This window comes from Perissodus microlepis, chromosome 3 (assembly GCF_051167445.1).
Source record: "Perissodus microlepis isolate ML-2025 ecotype Zambia chromosome 3, ASM5116744v1, whole genome shotgun sequence".
In the NCBI taxonomy this organism is placed as follows: Eukaryota; Metazoa; Chordata; class Actinopteri; order Cichliformes; family Cichlidae; genus Perissodus; species Perissodus microlepis.
Genome location: NC_140463.1, coordinates 33,564,396 through 33,581,888, shown reverse-complemented (window position 1 = coordinate 33,581,888; position 17,493 = coordinate 33,564,396). Strand labels below are relative to the sequence as shown.

At 38.0% G+C, this 17,493-nt stretch overlaps 3 protein-coding genes across 4 annotated transcripts in view; 2 read left to right on the top strand and 1 right to left on the bottom strand.

The window, feature by feature from the left end:
* The first annotated feature begins 497 nt into the window (after window positions 1–497).
* LOC146391249 (general transcription factor II-I repeat domain-containing protein 2B-like) lies at window positions 498–1,349 on the top strand. Its single transcript, XM_084922726.1, has one exon. It carries the CDS (start codon window positions 498–500, stop codon window positions 1,347–1,349), a length of 852 nt encoding a protein of 283 aa, XP_084778852.1.
* Window positions 1,350–6,934: 5,585 nt separating this feature from the next.
* LOC146391248 (uncharacterized) lies at window positions 6,935–10,489 on the bottom strand. 2 transcript variants are annotated; one of them, XM_084924133.1, is made up of 5 exons: window positions 10,094–10,489; window positions 9,687–9,822; window positions 9,350–9,541; window positions 8,982–9,254; window positions 6,935–8,328 (listed from the first exon to the last, which is right to left on the bottom strand). In XM_084924133.1, the coding sequence occupies exons 3-5, from the start codon at window positions 9,522–9,524 to the stop codon at window positions 7,286–7,288; spliced, it is 1,491 nt and encodes a 496-aa protein (XP_084780259.1). In that variant the 5' UTR covers window positions 9,525–9,541; window positions 9,687–9,822; window positions 10,094–10,489; the 3' UTR covers window positions 6,935–7,285. The 2 variants fall into 2 exon arrangements, with proteins under 2 accessions (XP_084780259.1, XP_084780258.1); XM_084924132.1 differs by having other exon boundaries at window positions 9,687–10,489.
* Window positions 10,490–15,138: 4,649 nt separating this feature from the next.
* rell1 (RELT like 1) overlaps window positions 15,139–17,493 on the top strand; it is a 36,949-nt gene continuing 34,594 nt past the window's right edge. Inside the window, exon 1 of the mRNA XM_084924114.1 lies at window positions 15,139–15,333. Within this exon, the coding sequence (XP_084780240.1) occupies window positions 15,309–15,333 (25 nt within the window). The 5' untranslated portion in view covers window positions 15,139–15,308. The remainder of the gene's footprint in view (window positions 15,334–17,493) is intronic.

Below are 17,493 nucleotides of genomic sequence, written 5' to 3'. Positions count from 1 at the left end.
ATATCAAGCTATCATCGTAATGTATGATACGACAACAGCATGTCATTTTCAATCCACAAGCGTAAAATTGACAATGAAAACCGTCGGTTTAACCCTGCCTAGACTGTCAAGTACTTATTCATTTTACCGCAAAATCCAAATGCCAAACCAATGTGTTTAATTTGCAGTGAGTGTGTTGCAGTACTTAAAGATTACAATTTACGAAGACACCACAATGACAAACACCAGACTTTCTGCAAAAAACTTTCCAGAGGGATCTCAGGAGAGAGCTGCAAAAGTACGGAGTTTAATTGCATCGTACAACCGGAGCTGTACTACCATGGTGAGGTCATGTACAGCCCAAGAGAGAGCTGCAGCAGCTTCCCTTCGTGTTTGCTGGATCCTGGCAAAAAAGAAAAGACGTTACACAGATTCTGAAAGAGTGCATGTTGGCCGTGGTGGATGAGGTGATAAACGACAAAAAAATTAAAGTGTAGGATTCAGAGCTCAAAACGACAATGGACAGCGTGATGGCTACAATTAATTTTATTCGCTCAACATCAAGCCTCCAGCACCGCTTATTCCGCATGCTGCTCTCAAAAATGTCTGCTGAGCACCATGACCTGCTATTGCACAATGATGTCAAGCAGCTGTCCAAAGGCAGGGCACTTGAGCGTTTCTGTGATCTCAAAGAGGAGATCACAGCTTTCCTCTGCAACAGCAGGCAAAAAAAAGACTACACATACTTGAATCGCATAATGGACAACAGCTTCATGGCCAATGTCTGCTTTCTGACTGACATATTCAAACACATGAATGACCTCAATGTGGGACTACAAGGCAGAGGCAAAACTGTCACTGAACTTGTGGAACAGATGCGTGCATTCCAAGTCAAGTTGAACCTTTTCAAAACTGACTTGAGCGCAGGCCGGTTGCTGCATTTTCCAACACTCCGCAAATGCATCTCATCACCGACACAAGTCACGGATGTGATGACTGATTTCATTGCGAGGTTGAAAGAGAACTTTTCTGGTCGACTAGATGGACTTGCTTTACCCACAGAGGTGATGAGTTTTGCCAGAGACCCATTCAGTGTTTCAACAGAAGGCGACTTGTCCATCAGAGCAAAGGAAGTGGTCCCTTCCACTGACGAGGGGAAGTTCATACTTGAACTCGTTGACATGCAGTCATCCTTAGCCATGGCACGGGATCTTCGCACTAACGGACCTGCAAAGTTTTGGACTGATGTCAATACACACCAGTTCCCTAACGTTAAGAAAGTAGCAGTCGTCATCCTCAGTATGTTTGGGTCAACATACACGTGTGAATCAAGCTTTTCACACATGAACTCAGCAGCTCTCGTTCACTGACTGACAACACGCTTCACCATTCCATTCAGATTGCAGTGACATCTTATGAGCCAACAGTTGACGCAATTGTTCAGAAAAAAAATGTCACTACTCCCATTAATAATGTCAGGGTAACTGTAGCCCACATATCAACATAATGTGGAATGTCTAACAAGCCATGCCAAGTGCAGCAGTAAATGTTGTATTCTTATGTGTTACTGCTATGGGTTTGTGCACTGATAGCTTTGATAGGATTGACTGTTCTATTTTAATTGTGTTAAATGCACTTTAAGATGTGTCTGAGTCACATATATATTGAAAGGGAACTTTCAAATTTATTTATTTTTATTTCATGTGAAGAAGAAGGATGGAGTTTTTGGTGTGCATTTGTGAGATGTCACCAGATTTAAAAGGGACAAAATGAATAAATATTACTTGTTTTTCAATATGTTTGTGTTGGTTTGAAATTTATCACGATATGCTGCTTAATGGCTGCAAAAAAATATCTGGCCCAGATAAATTCCTTGTTTTGAAAATCTGGCCCAACCAACTTTTTAGTTGAATAGCCGTGATCTATCGTTTCATATTACGCTATTGTTTGTTTTGTGGTGTCGCAAAATAAACTGTTTATGGCAATATTTTTTTCATCGTTTTTATGGTCGCTGTAGTATTAATTTCTTAAAGTTCTCTCTTTCGCTTATATTTAAAATAACCACACTACGGATGACTGTTTTTATGCGTTGTCGTTAGCAACAACGACGGTAAAACCATCATGTGGCTTTGCCGGCCGCTTGTTTGTTTTCCACATAAACCTTTCACGATAAAGCTGAAGATCTTGTTGAGATTTTTCAAAATAAACTGAATCACGTGAAAGAGTATGCAAAGTATTTACAAATGAGAAACAAAAAAGAGCCGTCATGTGCTAAAAAATAAACCGAAGACTCAAACGTTAGGACAGGCTTTTCCCAGCAGCACGCCATGTAATAAATACTCACAAAAAAATGCCGGCCATTAAAACTTATGTCTAAAAATGTATAGTTTCATGCATCGGTCAAAACACTAGACTCCAGGTACACAACGTCTAGCTGAAAACAGTTCATGCAAGTCGAGTTGCCCGAGATTCACAGAATTTACAGAAAATGTTAAATTTTTGTGATATATATCGCTGTCGGGATGATAAATGTCTTATATCGGGATATGAGATTTTGGTCGTATCGCACAGCCCTACCGATGTTAGCTACATTAACATTATTAATTAGCTCTTATTTTCTGAAGGCATTGATGGTGAGTAATTGTGTAATTACAAGAGCACCGACATGTATAAGCCCCAAAATTTATAAAATACTGCTCAACAAACAAGGGGACTTTTTTTTCTTAAAGCAGCTGTAGAGCCGAGCCAGAGCATTAATCAAGCTTAAACACTTAGCATGGGTAATGCTCAGGGAAAGTGAAGTAGTGGAGACAGTCGGCTGTTCCTGTATTGCCTGATTAGAGAAATCATGTAGTCATGCGGCTGCTATTCTGTGGAAGGTATATCACCTATCTGGATATCAGAATGTTTAAATCACTGAAACAGAACACTGGACTAGCCAAAAGGGGGAGTAATGCTGCTGCCATCTAGCTAAGTGCTACGTTGAGCACTGTTTACTGTGCCATGTGAAAAGCGTGTCGTTAAAGCTTGTGAGGACTGTATGCTGTACAGTCACACAAAAATAAAAATAAAAATTTAAAAACCACGGTACATTAAGATGCATTTATTATTTATATATATATATATATATATATATATATATATATATATATATATATATTAGGGGTGCAACGATACACAAAATTCATGGTTCGGTTCGATACTTTGGTGTCACGGTTCGATATTTTTTCGATACAAAAAATGTTCATGCCTTTTTAATTTGTCATTTATTGAAATTATAAATATAGATTTTAAGTCAAAAGTACAGTTTTTAAATTTAATGTTGCTGAAACAACATAGTAATAAAAATAAATAAATCTATCTGATGGAGAAATCACTCATCTTTGGAAAAGAGAGTTTATTACAGAGAAATGGCTCTTTCTAAAATAAAAGCTATATTATACGCTTCTTCTGGGCTATATTCTCAGCAGCATATTAAACATATCAGGTCCCCATAAGGAGAATCATGTGCTAACGGCTGTCTAAATGACTCGGGTAAAGTTTGTAGCATGCGTGCTTGTTGTTTTTGTCTGCTTCCACTTGTCTTTGCACTAGGATGATGTCGGCGTAAATGTGCAGTCATATTCTTTGTGTTCCCACTAGCGCTGTCACTAGCGTTAATCTCATTGAAATGACGTTAACACCATAACGCAGCAAATCTCTGTTAACAAGTTACCGCAGATCGCCCCGTGCCTGGGACTGGACGGCGTCAACACCTTAACAAGCTAACTGCGCTAATGCACTAGTTCCCATCAATTGAGCATTGCGTGGCACATCCGACACACTGTTTTACTTTTGTCCATAACGCGCTTAACATCAGGGTCATGCTTCACATGAAAACCAAGATAGTTCCAAAGGCCAGATCTGAATGAGGGTGGGGGAGGTTCAATTTGCCATGTTGCAACGAGCTTAGCTTCTGTCTTGCTAGCTTGTGCTGCGCTCAGTGGATCTGCGCTCGACAGTGCAGTCTAGGTGGAGTAGTCGAACGCAGATCCACTGAGCGCTCAACCCAGACAGCATCGTCAGAAGAAAAGTTGATAAAATAAATAAAAAATTTTGTATTGTTCGATACATATGCGTACCGAACCGAAAGCACTGTATCGAACGGTTCAATATCGATACGGGTATTGTTGCACCCCAAATATATATATATATATATATATATATATATATATATATATATATATATGATGAGATATATATATATATATGATGAGATATATATATATATATGATGAGATATATATATATATATATATATATATGATGAGATATATATATATATATATATATATATATATATATATGATGAGATATATATATATATATATATATATATATATGATGAGATATATATATATATATATATATATATATGATGAGATATATATATATATATATATATATATATATATATGATGAGATATATATATATATATATATATATATATGATGATATATATATATATATATATATCATCATATATGATGATATATATATATATATATATATATATCATCATATATATATATATCATCATATATATATATATATATATATATATATATATATATATATATATATATATATATATATATATATATATATATCATCATATATATATATATATATCATCATATATATCATCATATCTCATCATATATATATATATATATATATATGATGATATATATATATATATATATGATGATATATATATATATATATATGATGATATATATATATATATATATATATATATATATATCATCATATATATATATATATATATATATATATATATCATCATATATATATATATCATATATATATATATATATATATATCATCATATATATATATATCATATATATATATATATATATATATATATATATATATATCATCATATATATATATATATATATATATATATCATCATATATATATATATATATATATATCATCATATATATATATATATATATATATATATCATCATATATATATATATATATATATCATCATATATATATATATATATATATCATCATATATATATATATATATATATATATATATATATATATATATATATATATATATATATATATATATATATATATATATATATATATATATATATATCATCATATATATATATATCATCATATATATATATATATATATATATATATCATCATATATATATATATCATCATATATATATATATATATATATATATATATATATATATATATATCATCATATATATATCATCATATATATATATATATATATATATATATATGATGATATATATATATATATATATATATATATATCATCATATATGATATATGACATATATGATCATCATCATCATCATTTGAAAAAATTGACAAAAATTACAGAATGTGGATGTTTTTTTCTGCATCAATGAAATTTGAAAAATATGGGTGACTTTGCCAGTGTTTTTATTTCAGTGGTTTAGCTATGATTCAGGTGTGTTGACCCAGGGTCATATCTAAATCATGCAGGACACTGGCCCTTTGTCCAACACTGATATAAACAGACACTGTAGTACTTCTGTTAGTGTACATTTCCTCATTATGTTAAATCTCGAGGATTGACAGTGAGAAAGGTGGAATGCAGGGACAGCAAAGAACCTTGAACCCAAACGTCTAAGCCAGATAAACTTCAGACATCACAGGGTACAGCAGCAGTACAATGTGAACTCCCAGACTGCAGTGACACAAACTCTCCCTAACACATAATATCACCTTACACACACAAGACTTTATTGACAGTGTTGGCAAAACACCAATGAAACCACTGCAGCAGTAAAGTTGATAAGCAATTTTTTCAGCCTCACCAAGCACACAGTTATGAACTAATCTGTAATCTATTCAGGGCGTTCTATCTTTCAAATTTCTGAAGAGCAACCATGGTAAAGAAAATGAAGTTAGATTGCTAATTGTCATCAGCTGAAAGAACTGAGCAGCTTAGCCAGAAGTGCAGCGATATCAAACTGGTAGATGGAGATCTGCAGCTGCAGAAAACTGGCAGCAGAGGCTATTACATGGAAGTGCAACGTACAATGCTTTGTGTGCTAGTGAGCATGTTTCATTTACAGTGCAATATAATGAAGCATCTGTAAAGGAACAAGTAAAGCCCTTAAGAGGGTTTTACTTATCATGTTTCTTATCTCAACTTGTAGAGGATTACGCAGCAGGTTTCAGTTAAATGAGAGATATTTCAAAATAATAGGCAAGCTTTAATGCACATTTGCTCATGTGACAACTATAAATGGGTTAAACACTAACATGATGGCAGAGTTTGGTCTGTCTTGTGAATGAAAGGAGACATTGGAAAGAAAAGCATCTGGATACCTTTAGGTGGCTTGAAGACGTTTCACCTCATCTGAGAAGCTTCTTCAGTTCTAGGGTCAAATGGTGAAGAGCCCCAGATTAAAGCCTGTGGGAGTGTCCACCTGAGAGGGACAACGATGATCCTCAACCTAATCATATGAGCCAAGGTGTGAAAACGAGCGTGGGTCACAATCAGCCAAGGTTTCGGGTGAACCCATTGTGAAACCTAGCCCCACCCTATCATTTGACTTATCGGGTCAAATGGCCCAGGATGGGAGTGGGCGCTAAGGCATCTGGGAAGGGATCTCAAAACTGGATTCTAGATGGCAGACAACCGTTGTCGTAAACCACTGCCTCTGTTCCACTGGTCGCTCACTGTCCCGTCAGTTTTAACTGCTCTTAAATTAACATAAGAAACATTTTTCACCACCAAATTCAGTTCAGTGACTGGGTCAATGGGTCGTTCAGTAGGTCGTAAAAGTGGCAACAACAACTACATTTTAACATATGGTGGAATATAAATACCAAACTGACAACATTAACTGTTGAAAATAGTTCTGTATTTCTGTAATTTTCCAAGACAATAACAAAATGTCAAGAATGCACAATTATTGTAGTTTTGAGAAAAACATTTGTTTCCACTTGAAGAGCACATTGTGGTTGAATAAAAAAAAGTACTAATTGTTCAGTTGATTGCACTATATGTGCACTTTTTATCACATGACCTTTCTTCTACAAAAAACATTTACATCGTGTAGAACAGAAGATAAAAACAGAGACCTGGAAACATTTACTCCCTCCAAATATGTACATCAAATTTGTACCTTAAAATAAAATTACATTGGGTAACGATCTTGATATCCCTGAGTTTACGCTTGTTTACAACATGCACAGTTATTCTGTATCACGGATGAGATCCTCTCGTAAGTTGACTAGAGCAGCACATATCCTCAGAATCTTGTCTATTTTAGGAGCCATGCTTATGGGAACAATTTGTGAGAGTATTTTGTAGACTTTCAAACGTCCGATTGCTCGTTCAACGTGGATTCTTACATTTGCAATCCGACGCATGTCTGTTACCTGTTCCTTAGTTAGCTGTCCACGTTTTTTTGTGAAAGAGGGTATTACTAATCCAACTTCTCTCTCAAAGAGCAAGTCTTTTAATGTTAAATCTCCACCTGTCATGACTTCATCACCAGGTTTAAGGTATGTTAACATTCCAGAGTCCATTGTGATAAATTTCTCACTACATTGACTGCCATATGCCGCAGACACAAACATGATTAGACCAGATGGTGCAACAGCAACCAAATATTTGACTGTGTTGCATGAGTAGTAATGGCTGTACGATTGCCTTCTTGAGCCCAGATTTCTGGGTTTCTGCAAAAGGGTCTCACTGCAGTCTATAATGCATGTAGTATTTGGAAAGGTCTTCTTGAAGGCTGCAGGCATAGTTGCTTGAATAGTTTCTCTTGGCAGCCATGGAATTAATGGCCGGAAAACCTCCTCCAGTTTGTCCAACCAGTGTGAGATGATCTTGCTGGCCATGCTCTGTGATATACGAAACTGGCGGCTTAGGTCACCTATTACACGGTTACTCTTTAATTTCATAAGAGTCATGAGGACTTGATCTCGCACAGGCATTGTAAATTCATTGTCGTCACATCCTTCTAGTGTCGACACAAGAGTGTTAAATGTTTCCAAGGGTATTCCAGTGTACAGCAAAGCGTCTGCATCATTTTGAAGAATGAAATATGCAACTTCATCACACTGAGTCATCTTATCCTGCACTTCTTTTCTGGGAGACCTGTTGCAGTATTGGTGATCTTGTTGCGAAGGATCCTCCCACTGTGTGTGGACTGAGTGCACATGTGGCTCAGGGGGTTGTTTGGAGATGCTGGCCTGGTCTAAGATGACTGAAGGTGCCACTGCGCAGTCTGAATAACACAAAAATACGATCAGATGTGCACTCAAAAAAACTGTAAGCATAAGAGAAACTGTCGAGTCGCACATATTGTATTTTTGAGGGAAATTTTTTGTTCTACAATCTCTCACACACATGGAAAATCAGAAACATTTTATGTTGACATTTATAAATCCCCTGAAAATGTGTCAGAATTTTATTAAATTGTGACTGTGATTAGATTTTAGTTTTCATTTTTAAATGAAAAAAAAAAAAATCACAAACTTTGGTTTGCAAAGGTTGCATTTAAATTATTTTACTTGGGTTTTCATACAGTTGCAGTTGCTTTAAATACATGATAAAATAACTGCCTCTAATAACTCATTAGCATGTTCTTTATAAACCCAAACCTGAGACTTTCACAGCCATTGGGGCTAATCTCTATGGGACAAATAAATGAAGACATAGTTTTGTCAGCATGCAGCTGGTCTTAATTACTAACCATGGGCCTAAACTTTCTTTAAAATTAAGAATTAGCTGCTAATAACCTGCTAACATCCAGCCTAACACACTTGTTACTGTAACCAGCTAGTGCCGACTAACGCCATTCACCATAGCCTATTATTTAGGAGAATTAGAATTGCATGATTAAAATGTGAAACGTGGACACATCACATTTACACTCACCAGGTAAAGATTCTGTGTCTTTGTTTGTGTTGCTGGAAGCTGTCTGACTCACAGTGGTCTGAGTGAGCTTTCTTCTTTTCTTAGGTGGGGGCCGATCATAGCCCAGACAATGCTGAGTTTCTGCTACTACCTCTGCCTCCACTTGTCCAACACAACTCTTGCCCACAGCCTCCATCACGTGGTGATTATGGTGTTGGTCTTCTGTCGTGTCCATCTCTGGCAGCTCTTGTGCGCAGGCCTTACCCTCAGACTCTGCTGCTTCATTACCAAAGCCTGTGAGACACAATCAGTGCATACATATGAGGTAAATGTTCACCAGAAGTCCAATGAAAAGTGCATGAATCGTCAAAAAGCTATGTGCTGATTACCGGACAGTGAGAGAATTTTCTCTATCTTGGAAGTGGGGGGTTTGTATTTTCCTCCGACTGCTGCTCTTTGTTGTTTTCGTTGCATTCGCCGACGGTGGCGGTCCAAGCTTGAAGCAGGGATTTCAGAGTGCCCCATGCGTAGCGTTGGAACCCAGTCAGGATTAGTTTCATCCATTTCATAGGCTGGTTTGCCTGCAATAATGCCAAATAATTAGCAACTCTATAAATAGAACGTCGTTCTGTGAAAATAGTCATTCATTGTTCTAATTTGCTATGACCTCGGAGCGCATCGAAAATAAAACCATTAGGCTATAAAGAGTACTTATTTAGAACTTACCCGAATGAAAATGTCTGGAACACACCAGCAGATATCTGGGGATGATAGAGAATTGGATATCAGCTCGTCCCACAGCTGCTATCCATGCTAGACGCCTTCTTTTGGTAACATCCGATACACGAGCTCCCTCACGTTGCTTCCAGGCGGGGAAAGAATGAAAAGAAAGCCCATTTTCAAGCTTATTCCCTTGTCGGTCATGCGATCGAACATTACAGAAAACCACACAGCAAGTGCGAACCATAGCTGATGTTATTCGTGTGCTTTAGCTTCTCTCAATTGTTAGCACTTTGTTTGGCCTACACAAATGGCGCCTCAACCAAAACTCCTATCCACGCCCCCTCCCGCGACGTCACGCTCAAAGCCCTATAAAATGAAGGGAGCAAACATAGGGGCTGTCTCGTACGTACTTGGCGTACTTGCGTTCACGTGTACTCGTGATACGTCATCAGTCGGAGACCAAGTACTGTTCCGAGAACGCGAAAAATTCCCGGATGTGTTCTCGATTCTCTTCGGAGGGTGTTTGAGTCTTAAAGCTTCCAGCCACGCTAGTTTCCGATCCTCCCTCCGAGGCATAGCGTGCAGTGCGTATGGCGCTGGGCACGGGCAGGCCTTTCGAAGTTGTTGATGCTCTAAGCAAAATATTTCTAACGCGTTTTTCAGTTTTCTTGAATTACTGTGGCAGCCGATAACAGCACACCTTGAACACGATATCATCCTCGAATATGTAAAGCCGCTAATTACAGCACAAAGTAACCGAATGTGTTGTTAGCAACAAGTGAACGCTAGCTCTCGCTTTGAGTAACCGGAAGTATTAAAGCGAACGGCGGAAGTACTTGTCTGTTGTGGCAGTCTACATACGCTCTTACAGAAATCTGTGGATTTAAGAAAGCCATTGCCAAAGTGAATAATGCGGAGGCCAATTAAAAATCTGACGGAGCCCACCAAAACTAAAACTTTATTTATTCAAAACAAGTGTAAATGTTCCCAAAGATACTTATTTCAAGCCACAGATTTGACTCACATGTCCTGAATGTGCAGAAAGTTTTGAACATAAGCTGAGACATATCCCAGACATAACCCCAGCTAGAAGTATCTCGCCTCCCTTACAGCTGGAAATGGACAGGATGTCATAAAAAGCTCCTGGAGGAGTAACGTGTTGGTGGTCTAATACTTCTGTTTCAAATTGTGCACGTGTATAATCTAACATCTTCAGAGTTCATCTTACGCCATAATGTACCAGAAATGGAAGTCAGGTTAATAAAAATGACTTTTCTGCTGCTTTCACAAACCTACTGTATACCCAGACCCTGCCCCTTGGGAGGCACTGCAGTTCATTACTAATTAATTAAACGTGGATTGTAATTAGTTGTTTAAATTCAAGATACGGTCAAATAGTCAGTTTTCCAAGTGCTGCAACCAGCTGCTCTCTTACTGTATCACGTATTTGGAGTCAGTGCTTTAAATTTGCATGTAAATATGTGTCAGAAATGTGCAATTGACAAAACACCATGTTATCACACAGAGCAAATCTGCATTGTGTTTTATTTCTTGTTAAGAAATGCTGATTGTATTTTTTTAAATAAAAGAATCTGTAAATGAAGTAATAACTGCATCGGTTCTGTTTATTCTGCTTTTTAGTTTAAGTACCTTTTTCAGTGTTCATTCATTATGGGTAAAGTGCGCCACCTTGTGTACAGTCATGTGCAGTTCTATTTGAAAATGAACATTAGAAGGGATCGTTTATGCTCATTGGATCGGGGTTGGGCTTTTTTAGTGATCGGTTAAACAATACTGAAGTGTCTGTGTGGACCAAAATTTTTAGGTAGATCATTGACTGATGTTGTACAGTAGCGAGGTACCAAATTATGTTTATTGGAAAGGGGAACTTTCAACCCATTTGCATTTGTGCTCAGGGGAAGGGGGAGACTGTCTTTGGTGCTGTTTGTGTGTTTACATTTTTGGCACTGTACAATAGAAGCACCAAGAAAAAGGACATTTTCACCAATCTGTAAACATTTTGATGTCATAATGCCAAATAAGGTCAGTGTTTTCCCTTTCCTGTTTCCATTTTTGCTCACTTGTCTTTGGAGTGAATTATGTTCCAATTCCTTCCTGAAGGAATCTTCATTATTTAGTTTATTAGTAATTGATTATTCATTTTAGTATATCACACAAATAAACTTAATTTTAACTCATTCAAACCGCTCATCCTTAATATACATAAACCCCGCCCTCACATACATGTACACAAGCACTCCCACTGTCACGAGAACTTATATTTCACGTTTTTCACTTTAACTTCCTTGCAAAGATGATTTTTTGTAAATTTTGCATTTGATGCTATGTTAGTCAACGGTATATTTTTTTGTTAAGATCAAATTTATTGGAATATAGACACAATATAGCACTTCATCACAACCTGGTAATGTGAAGCATTCATCAGTCATTTGGTGTCCAGACATTAGAATGAATGAACTTAGTTCAGTCTCTCCCCATGCTCTTTATCCAAGTTGCCTGCAGTGGTTTTTGAAATCCTGCAGATGTCGCTCTTGAGCGACACACCAACACAGTGTCGACACAGCATGGGGAATGTGCCACAAACTCCACGAGGCGTCATCTACCCGTCACTAGCTGTTACTGTCATGTGGGAACAACACAGAGATGAACAGAGTGCATTGACTCATTGTCACCGATACCCAATTTACATTCTGGACCAGTGTGTCCCAATCTTGTACAATAAGGCTAATTTGAGTTTTTGAACTCAAAACAGGCTCTTGACCTGCAACTCAGAGGAACACATTCAAAGCACATGAGTTCATGTATGTGCTTGATGGATTTCTATACTCTTTCCACCACTGAAAGCCAGAAATGAACAGCAGAATTATGCACATTTGGTCGGATCTTCTGTACATTTATGATTTATTTTCTGGTGGTTTTCTACATGCATGTGCCTATAGAGACACTGTGGATGTGTACGAGGATGAGTAATAAGCACTTAACTGCAGTTAATAAAAGTATAAGGAGTTTATAACAAAAACAAAATGGCTGAAAAACTAAATCAAAAACTGATTAAACAGGTTGTGTTTGATAGTAGTAAAGAAAATTGGCTCCATCTGCAAGGATGAAATGACCTGGAAGAGGGTGACGGACCTAATGGTACAGTGGGATGTTGCGGAGCACCCTGGAGTCATGCACTGATCCAGGAGGCAAAACCAGGCCAGCCCACGTATGTATCCACGAAGCAGCCCTGATGGTCACAAACTGCCCGCAGGATTATGGAGGGGAACAATTTCCTGTTCCTGTAGCACTGACCATCAGGGCCACTGGGAGGCTTGATGCAGACATGGCAGCCGTCAATTGCACCAGCAGCTTTCCAAAAGACTCTGTGTCTTGCCAGCGCTGCTAACCCATGAGACACGACGTCTAGTTCTTCAGGTGTCTGAGGGAGGTGGATGACCCGATGACAAACAGCATACCACCCCCATCTATGACCCTGTGGATGATGCAGTGAACAGTGTAATGAGCTATTGCGAACACAACTCTGTAGGACGCTCCACATGTCAGTCAGAAAAGAAAAACAAGACCTCAATTGTGGCACCCCAACCATGTGTCCCATCCTGGTTAATCAGATTCAGCAACACTTTTAGAGACTCCCTGCTCAGGCGAAAATCAGGTCTAGTGTCCTCATTATTAAAAAATCTGTCCAGGACTGGGACACTCAGTTTAATCCTGCAGTACAGTGGTCCGGCCTGTTGAAGGAAAAAGTGGAAAATAACAGAAATTGTTTTATTCTTGTCATCATTATGAATGTTGCTGTTCTGGTTCTTTAAAAAAAAGATTTTATGTGTAAATCATTATTTTGATTATTACAGTTGGGAACAGAAGGTGATGCAAATCTGAAGGCTAGACCGTCCCATTTACTTCTCACTTTTGGCATTGGTGTTATTGGCGGTCTTAGAAGGACCCGCAGCCTATGAATTAGGACTCAGCTAATGTATGACTGCAAATACTAACTAATCCTTCCTATGTGTTTCAATATGGAGGCAATTATAAATGTGCTGAGTAGTTAAACGGTAAGGTTAAACTAGCAGGCTTTACTTTTCCAACTGTTTTCAGAGGCTAACGTTAGCGTTTGTACTCAACAGTAAAAACGCTAACGTTAGCGTTTGTACTCAACAGTAAAAATAAGTCTACAACTTGGGCTCTTCATCCACTGAAATCTAAAGGTGGAAGTAAAACATAAATTAAGAGATCAGGACTTTTATTAGAGTTTTAAACTATTCCTTTCTACCTGTACAGTTGTTGAAAGATTCTGTCAGTTTATGTAACAGCCTTCAGCTGTTTTAGCTAACTGGCGCTCACAGCTAACTTCAAAAAATAAATCATGTTGAACCTAAAATTACCATCATAAAAATAAGTCATCAAAATATTCCCCATTTATCTAGTAACTGCAGGAGTTAGAAAAAGATAGCAACTTTTTCTACATGCATACATTTATTGGTGGATTGTGTGTAAATGTTAATTAAAAGTGCTCTGGTATAGATAGTTGATGGAGACTTATTATGGTAAGTGATAGTAAGTGAATGAGTGATAATTGAACAGAAATAAGTATGTAAGTACTGGACCATATACAGTTTAAATTTAAATTAAAATAAAAAGTAGTCACTTAGTAGTCACTCTCCAAAAAAATAAAACACACACACACAGTGTACTGAGCGTTTTGTTTTATTGCAATCCTTTTTGGGTTGGAACACACTTCTGACTTTAGCTTTCTAACAGCGTTCTGAAGGAAAAACCTCCCATCCTCTCCACTCCAGCTTCACTAAAAGCAGTAGAGAGCTTCTCAGTGCCATCACCACCACCTGTTCTCTTACCTGCCTGCCACTGCCTTTTAAACTCACCCCTCCTCTGCAGCTGAGCCAGGGGCCACAGCTCTGTCACAAATACATTTTGTCAAATGAAAATTTTTTACCTCAAACATGCGCTATGAACATTTTTTTTAACCTTTTTGTATTGTTTTTGTGACCCATCTTTTTTTATTTGTAGCCAATAGCACATTTAAACAACATAAGTTGACCCAAAGTGCTTCAGAGACAGGCACATTTACATTTCAGGTTTTACAACAAACAAAAAAACAACAACAACAAACCCAGTTTCAAAATACACGAAAAGCTGAAAGGTGCGTTTTGTTGTGTTAACTAATAATTGTGGGGAAAAATAAACCAGTGATTTTGTGGTCACTAAGTGTGTTTAAAGCTTGCAAATTGATGATGATTCATCTCATAAATCATGACACTGCTCTCTCTATATAAGCTATAAAGGTTAAAAATATCAGTAGTTATTATTGGTATCGGCATTTTAAAAAAATGTGCAATTAGGCACGGCATCACTTAAGGCGGCAACGAACGCGGAAGTGTTGGTGAGTGAGTGCTCTCGCTCCAGCTTGACTCTCTGTCGGGGACACTACAGGGCGTATCCGCTCTCTGAGAATCAGGAAACACGTTGATATTCGCTGCAACTCTCCGCTTTATTTTGATCAGTGTAATCGCTCCGTAGTGCTGACCGTCAGCGGCTGCCTAGAACATCGACACCGACACCAGCCTGCTAGATATCAGCCCAGCAATGAGCAACACGACCGCTTCTGACGGTTGGTTTCTGAGCTTTCTATAACTTGTGTGGGGATGAAACCGTGTTTCACCGCTGCAGCTCATGGTATATGGTACATATATTGCGAAAAGACCTCTGTAGTTTTCCATGTCGTGACATTGATGTCAGCCCTCCTGGAAAACGAACTTGTTAAGCCCGCGTGTAAAGTTTCAGGAGGATATTGCGCACCTACATCATATGCGCTGCAGGGCAGAGGAAAAGGAAAAGCTAGTAGAGTCTCGTCAGAGGCTTTGGGAAAACTATTGCTTTTGAATAATCAGACACACCTTATTAAGCTTTATTAGGCTATAATGACTTACATGCTGTCCCATTGTCACAGAAAGACTGTTAAACTTTGGGTTTGAGTGATTGAAATATGTTTTTGCGGGTTTGTGGTATTTCGGCATCATTACGGCGCTTGCAAAGTTAACGTGTTATGTTAAGTTAACTCTTTGTATTACTTATCCTATTCTGCTTTTTAATATAATAGCTCTTTCAAGATGTAAGGGGGCGATCGTGGCTCAAGAGTTCGTCTTGTAATTGGAAGGTTGCCGGTTCGAGCCCCGGCTCCGACAGTCTCGGTCGTTGTGTCCTTGGGCAAGACACTTCACCCGCTGCCTACTGGTGGTGGTCAGAGGGCCCGGTGGCGCCAGTGTCCGGCAGCCTCGCCTCTGTCAGTGCGCCCCAGGGCGGCTGTGGCTACAATGTAGCTTGCCATCACCTGTGTGTGAATGGGTGGATGATTGTGTATAGTGTAAAGCGCTTTGGGGTCCTTAGGACCAAGTAAAGCGCTATACAAATACAGACCATCCATTTACCATTTAAATGTACTCACTGTTTGTCCTGCTGCAGATTTTCCATCACAAAACTAATATTGCTCATAGCTGACTGAATAACCTGTAAGATTAAACTGAGTACTGATAAACTGAGTGTGCAGTTGAATATTTGCTCATCAGATAAGGACTCTTCGAGCTATGTTAATAACGGTTTCACAATGTCAGATCACGCTTTACTGCTTCCCGTGAGAAAATGTTTATTTATTTCTTCTTCTGGTATAAAACAGAAAAGCATGAGTTTTGTAGTTTACTGTAATAATCAGCAGATTAAGAAATATTAACCATAAATGTCAGCTGCTTCTCCAAAAGTGCATCAAGTTTAATTTTATGTCAGAATGTCTGTGCCTAAATGTGTGAAGGTTGCTTTAAAAGCTCAAAAGCAGAGCCAGACTGACCCTGGATGGGCTGAGATCAACACTGAACTGCCATCAGTGCGACGCCGTCACATCTAAATAAACTGAAGCAATTATTGTTGGATTATTTTCTGTAAAAACAAAAAAGTATTCGGGGCAAATATAAATCATTGCTGTAAAAGGGATGGGTGCTTTCAGAGTTTCTAAGCAGCATATAAAGACATTACATTCGCTTAAATAATTTGCACGTAGTAAATTGTTTGTGCATGTTGGCGATATTTCCCCTCTGTGTTGTGATCAGTGTTGGAGTCATTACTACACAAAATGCTTTTTCTTTTTAAAAAATAGCGCAGTACCTTACTTAATTTCTCCCAGGACAAAGTCTATAAATGTATTACTCCTTAGATTACTTTAATGTTTCGCCATAAAATAACCTGAAATGCATTATACATAATTACCACTAACATAAATCCCTATCCTAACGAGGACACACATGTGATCTTTCTCTTAGTACTTAGGTATGAGCACAAAGCCGACAACAAAAAGGAAAAATGAAAACGAGCACAGAGACTTCAAAGTGATCGCCACGGTGATTCTACCTTAGAAACATAGACGGGTAGAAAAAGATGCCTGACTGCTCATCAGTTTGTTACCTGTTGAAGTTCATGGTCTGGCTGCTGGGCAGCGGTCGGCATTTACTCGACTTTCACCCTGGGTTTTTGGCTAGCTTAGCATTAGCATGCTATCTGTGCAAGGTGCTTGCAAAGAGCTGATTTTGTATTAACAGCATAATGCAGCTGTTTCTGTCTTGGATGTTTGCACCATACAATTACTCTGTCCTCCTTTTGTGCAATAAAATATAAATGTCCATATGCACGCTGCAGATTGTGCCCTGATTTTCCTTGAATCAATAGGCAGGCAAACTTACAATTCCAAGAAACTGAGCTACTGGAAATTGTCTCTCTGTAAGAA